Here is a 6,000-nt window from a genome sequence, read left to right as displayed (position 1 = left end):
GATGAAGCCACACACCAGCCAGCCCCGCCCACCCCCGCCACCGCGGCGTCGGCGGGCCTGTGGGATGACGTCCCACGCGGGCCGGGCCCACCCCGCGTTGGGCCGCACCCAGGCCCTGGGCCACGCCCGGCTGCCGCAGTGGAACACTTCGGCTCCTCGCCGACACCGCCACCGCCCCGTCCTGCGTGCTGACGTCACACGGCGCCGCGAGCGGAAGCGCGGGCGGGCCGGGCTGTTGCGCCGTCCCCTCAGAGGGGCGCTGCAGCGCGGACTGAGGCGCTGCGGCCGGGAGCTGGGGGGATCGCTACGCGGCGGGGCCATGAGCGGCTCCAGGGCTCCGGGCCCCGAGGCGGGCGCCTCCGGGACAGAGCCCCCCGGCGCGGCGCTGAGCGTGGACGTGGCAGGGCTGCTGGCACAGCTGGCGCGCAGCTTCGCGCTGCTGCTGCCGGTGTACGCGCTGGGCTACCTGGGCCTGAGCTTCAGCTGGGTGCTGCTGGCGCTCGGGCTACTGGTGTGGTGCCGCAGGAGCCGCGGCCTTAAGGCCACTCGCCTGTGCCGCGCGCTGGCGCTACTGGAGGACGAGGAGCGCTCCGTGCGCCTAGGGGTGCGCGCCTGCGACCTGCCGGCCTGGGTGAGTGGGCGCCGCGGACCCCGGCCCGCCTGCGGCCCTGACCAGCCCGCCCGCCTCCACCCTTCAGGGTCAGGGGTCCCCGCCCCTATGACCCCGCCTTCCCACTCTGTCTGGGAGGTGCTCGCTTACCTCGACTCTGGCCCGGGTCAGACCAGGGATGCCCGCACGCCACGGTCCCGGCCCTGACTCCGCCTGCCCGCCCGGCCGGGAAAGCCCGTCGGGAGTGCGGACTCGCCACTACCCCGCCCGAGTCGGGGTCCCCGCCCGCCACCACCCCGGCCCTGACCCCGCCCGTCAGCCCCATCAGAGGTTCCTGCCTGTCCTCACCCAACCCGACCGGACCCCGCCCGAGTCGGGGTCCCTGCTCGCCGCGACCCCGACCCTGAGCCCGGCCGCCCGCCCGGTCGGAAGTCCGGGCTCGCCTCCGCCCCTCCCTGGTCTGGGGTCCCCTCACTCCCAGACCCCACCCAGGTGGGGCGTTCTGAGCCGCGGGCGCCGGCGTCTGTCCGAGCCGTGCAAAGCGGGGGTCCCCGCCGCTGTCGCCGGGCCCCCCGCAGGTGGGCGCCTTCCCCCGGCCGCGCGGGCGGGTTCGCACAGGTGAGGCGCGCCCCGCGCGCTCCTCCCGCGGCCACGTCGCCAGGCCTCCCCGCGCGGTGCCGCGACTCCCGCCGCTGGAATGTGAGCTCGGGGCGCCTGGTGCGCTCCGCGGGCCTGGACGCCGCTCCCTTCTCCGCTGCGGAGAAGGCGGCCAGCAGTGAGCGCGGAAGGGCGGTTTCCTCCTCCCCTGAGACGCCTCAGCCATTTCTTGGTTGTTTCTGACACAGTTGAGCGGGGGGGGGGGGATGACCGGGGGGGGTGTCCCCAAAAGGTCCTCTGATGTTACGATAATTGGAGGTTTGTTGCACTTCTTTGGAAGTAACGTTATAAGCGGAGTAACTTTTATGTAGGGTAGACTTGAATCCGAGGTGAATTTTAGGTGGGTGGGAGCAGGAAGTTTTGCAAGAGTTGGTACTATTAGAAGGAGTCCTGGTACTGATTATTTTTACACCAGGGAATTCTCATAATTTATTTATGCAGTGTGGAAACTAATGGAGTTGGCTCCCTCCTGCTTTCTTAACCATAAGTTGGTGTCATAGTTTCAGGCAACAGGAAATAGTGCTTATTTTAAGATAAATGATGCTCATGTTAGGCTGTATGTAAAACTTCATGGGGAAATGGCCAGCCAGTGACTTTCAAAAGGGTCGTTTTCTCTTAGCGGAGAAAAGGACTTGGAGTGTGATCCTTGTTTCCAGTCATAAGACATTTGTGAAGCAAGGCATGGAGTACATGACACAGGCAGACAGGTTGGAAGACTGAAGTGCCCAGGGTCAGGAGCAACCTAACCCAATGGCTATTACCTGTGATGACAAATAGCAATTGTAGTAAGAATCTCACAGTCAGGGACTTTGGAAATTTAAAATTCTATCAATACATGGTGGATGTGTGCACTGTAGTATTTAGAAGAATCAGAATAAGTAGTGTGGTGTAGCTTTTCGCCAGAAGCAGAAAAGAGGAGTGAAGCGTAGAAAACAGGAACTTAGAAACCCAGGTGTGAAAAGCCAAGAACAGAGGTGCACTTTTTGGAAAGGCAGAAGGACTTTCAAGTGGCATCTTGTGTCTTATGTCACACCAAATTAAATGATTACAGAAAGTAACTAAAAACAGTGAGTAGTGACATTACCCAAACTGCAGACATAATCAGGGTTGAGATTCGCAGGAATTGGGGGTGTTGACATTCATAGATACTTGGTTATGGAGCAGTTGGCTAACATCAAATTTCCTTGTAAAAGCTGTGAAATGCTTGCTATTTTAACATAATAAATTAACAGGTATGTTTGTTACTATATTGAAGAACATGACAATTTTTTTTTTTTTTTTACCAGAAGAAGAGGGTGATTAGCCAAAGATTCCTTTCTTGGATTTTCCTCTGTGTGACTTAAACTGATGAACCTTGATGTTCATCTCATACAGTATGGAATTTCTACTTTTCACAGTTTTTCACCTGTTCATCAAATTTGTATTTGTACTCACATTACACATATATACACTTAAACATGCCTGTATTGCTTAGAAAACTGCTATGAGAATTCACGCAAAACTTGATTGTGATCATATCCAACAAAAGCCTAGGAGTCTGAGGTTTGAGGAAGATGTTTTAATACCTTTTTTATTGTAATACCCATGTGTTATTTTCCTAATAAAGCCAGTGAGTTACACTGCCTAGAAGTGGACCTGCTGTTCTGTTATACCTAGGAAACAGATCAGCAATAGAAATCATTCATATATAAGAAGAGTTAAGATTTCTGTATTAGTAGTTCTTTGATTTTTACTGTACAAACTTAGGTTCTTTGGGTTGGTATTTTGCTTTGAACAAGATGTGTTTGTGCAGATTTCATAGTGTGTCACTGACAGCTGTGATTCACAGCAGGGTAGAAGCAGAGGAAAACATGAACTAATGTTGTGCTCACTTCCTAACTTCACTTTTGAATATGTTCACTCACAATTTTTCTTTTTATTTAGTAAAGTAAAAACTTATGCTGGCTGTAAAATGAGATGATAAATAGAAATACTTTGAGAAAAATATACTATTTCAAATCAAGGCTATTAGGAGGATATGAAAAATGGCTCTCATTTAACATGTGACAATTCTGTAAGACTTTGATCTTACAGCTTTAATGTGAACCACAGTACTATTCATTTCTTCACTCTTTTCCCATCAACAGGGAAATCGCCTGGTAAGCTTGAGTTGACAGATTGAGGACTGGCCTTTTTGTTGTACCTGTGGTCATCCCTTGTTAATTGAGCCCTGTAAAATTAGACTATGGGTGAAGAAAATTCTTGAAGAGTTTTAATAGAGATGCATAAAGATGATTTTCCACTATGATTTTTGTTTATTTGAAAAATTAGAACTTGGTGTGAAGTCTGCCCTTTTCCTGTTTTCACTGCTGCCAATTAATGCTGATCCTATGGCTGCAAATAAGTAGAAACCCAAACCTGCCATAAATGACAATTGGTCTTCTATTCCCATGCACCTTGGTGATTGAGATTTAAATCATAGTCAACTTATGTGTTCTGCGGTTTTTACTGTTATGCACTAGCTTTTCTTTAGGGAGAGCTTTCTTCCTGTGGTTCTTCTGGGAAGTTCAGGAGAATTTAAGTCTAGCCAAAATTTAATATGTGTAGACTGAAAACCAAATGAGCAAAAGAAAAGGATACACTTTGGTCTTATGTAAAGGAAGGGCAAATACTTTTATTCTCAGTGTTAATCATTGACTTATACTATTAAAAAATTTTGTGAAGACTTATAAGTACATCAGGATCCAGAGTTTAGCTATTTTAAACTGCAGTTGCAACTTTAGATCCTAGACCAATTAAGTGCTTGGAGAAAATGTTCGAACCTCCTCAAAGCTGTGAAAGAGATATGGATACTCCGGGGTTTCTTTTATGCGCCCGCTCCTGCTGTGTCACCCTCATCTCGCTGTTACGCTAAGTGCCTCACACAGTTAGAGCAGAAGGCCCCACAGTTGCCGGACATAGAGCAGTAAATATCTGTTTTTTAGTTCAAGCTGAAAAATGGATTTAAATTCAGGATATATGCCTACATCAGGTTGGGTGCTCTGGTTTTTCTGCTTCAGGTGAATATTAGCCTCACTTTATATTTCAAGATAGGAGAATGTAGAGCTAGGACTAAACTGTAAATAATTTAAACAGATACAGGAATTGAAAATGTATGTAATATATTTATATTAAATTGCATTTAGTTAATATATGTTGTGTTAAACTATATTAAATATGTGTGTAAAATATAGATCTTGGTCCTGTGAAGAATCAATTATGAACAACTGACTAGTGACTTAGTGTCCTCCTTAGCCTGATGAACCTCTCACTATATTCTTTGTGAGTTTTCATGATTTCTACATTGGTTGTGACATTTAACCTTGAATGATATCACAGATGTTGAAAATAGATGAAAAACAACTGAATTGTAGATGTTAAATGAGTGAATTTTATGGTATGTGAAATACTTGTCAATAGTGCTATTGAAAAATATTATAGACATTAAATTTCTTTTAAAAATAAGTGAAACGGGTCATTAGTTATAGTACAGGGTAAGCCACACAAACCACCTTGCTTATGGAATCCAGATAAAGCTGTTATAACTTTTAAAAACTATTGTTTCAATGTAAATTTGAAGTAATTTATATTTTAAAGAATATTTAATGAAGGAGGAGGGCTGGTGAATGAAAAAAGTAACTCCATAAATATTTTTACCTTAAATCTAATGTTACTTTCAACTTCCCTATGGCTCAGTGGTAAAGAATCTGCCTGCCAATACAGGGATGTGGGTTTGATCCCTGGTTCTTAAAGATCCCCTGGAGAAGGAAATGGCAACCCACTCTAGTATTCTTGCCCAGGGACAGAGAGTCTGACACAACTTAGTGACTAAACAACAACAGATGTTACTTTAAGCATTGATGCTCCATTGGCTAAATGAACAAATAGAGATTTTGCTTCAAAGATATAAATAGCCTAAATGTGTGTGTGTGTAGGGGGTTGTGTGTGAGTTATTGTAAACTCTTAACTTTAATTCAAGGTAATGATACGTAATTACAGTGTGTGTTTGAGAAATTTAGCTGATAACTTGGTTTGTTTTTTATAAGATATATTCTATCATAGGGCTTCCCTGGTGGCTCAGACTGTAAAGAATTTGTCTGGAGTGCAGGAGACCCGGGTTCGATCCCTGGGTTGGGAAGATCCCCTGGAGAAGGAAATGGCAACCCACTCCAGTATTCTTGCCTGGGAAATCCCATGGATGGAGGAGCCTGGCGGGGTACAGCCCATGGGCTTACAAAGAGTCATACATGTCTGAGCGACTAACATTTATTCTATCATAGCGTGATTTTATTTTTTTAAGGCCTACTTTTTAAAAATTTCTAATTAATTTATTTGTTTATTTGGGCCACCACCGAGTGGCATGCACTATCTTAGTTCCTCTACCAGGGCTAGAACCTGTGCTCCCTGCAATGGAAGTGAGATTTTTTTATTTATTTATTGTTCGGCTGTATTGGGTCTTCACTATTGCACGGCCTCTGTCCTGTCACAGCGAGCGAGGGCTGCTTTCTAGTTGCGGTGCCCTGCCTTCTGAGCGTGGTGGCTTCTCTTGCTGAGCGTGTGTTCTAGGGCACTTGGGCGTTAGTAGTTGGCGGCGTGAGGGCTCAGTAGTTGCGGTTCACAGGCTCTAGAGCACAGACTCAATAGTTGGGGTACAGGGGCTCAGTTGCTCCACAGCATGTGGGATCTTCCTGGACCAGGGATCTAACCCCTGTGTC

General features: G+C 47.4%; 1 protein-coding gene across 6 annotated transcripts in view; it reads left to right on the top strand.

The window, feature by feature from the left end:
• The first annotated feature begins 242 nt into the window (after positions 1-242).
• ESYT2 (extended synaptotagmin 2) overlaps positions 243-6,000 on the top strand; it is an 83,644-nt gene continuing 77,886 nt past the window's right edge. For all 6 annotated transcript variants that reach the window (XM_081535571.1, XM_081535570.1, XM_081535568.1 and 3 more), the window contains exon 1: positions 243-631. In XM_081535571.1, the coding sequence (XP_081391697.1) occupies positions 320-631 (312 nt within the window). In that variant the 5' untranslated portion in view covers positions 243-319. The remainder of the gene's footprint in view (positions 632-6,000) is intronic.

Source organism: Giraffa tippelskirchi, chromosome 10 (assembly GCF_054371585.1).
Source record: "Giraffa tippelskirchi isolate mGirTip1 chromosome 10, T2T-mGirTip1v1.2.pri, whole genome shotgun sequence".
Taxonomy (NCBI): Eukaryota; Metazoa; Chordata; class Mammalia; order Artiodactyla; family Giraffidae; genus Giraffa; species Giraffa tippelskirchi.
Note: the sequence above shows the minus strand (reverse complement) of the source record. Positions and strands in the feature narration are given on the sequence as shown.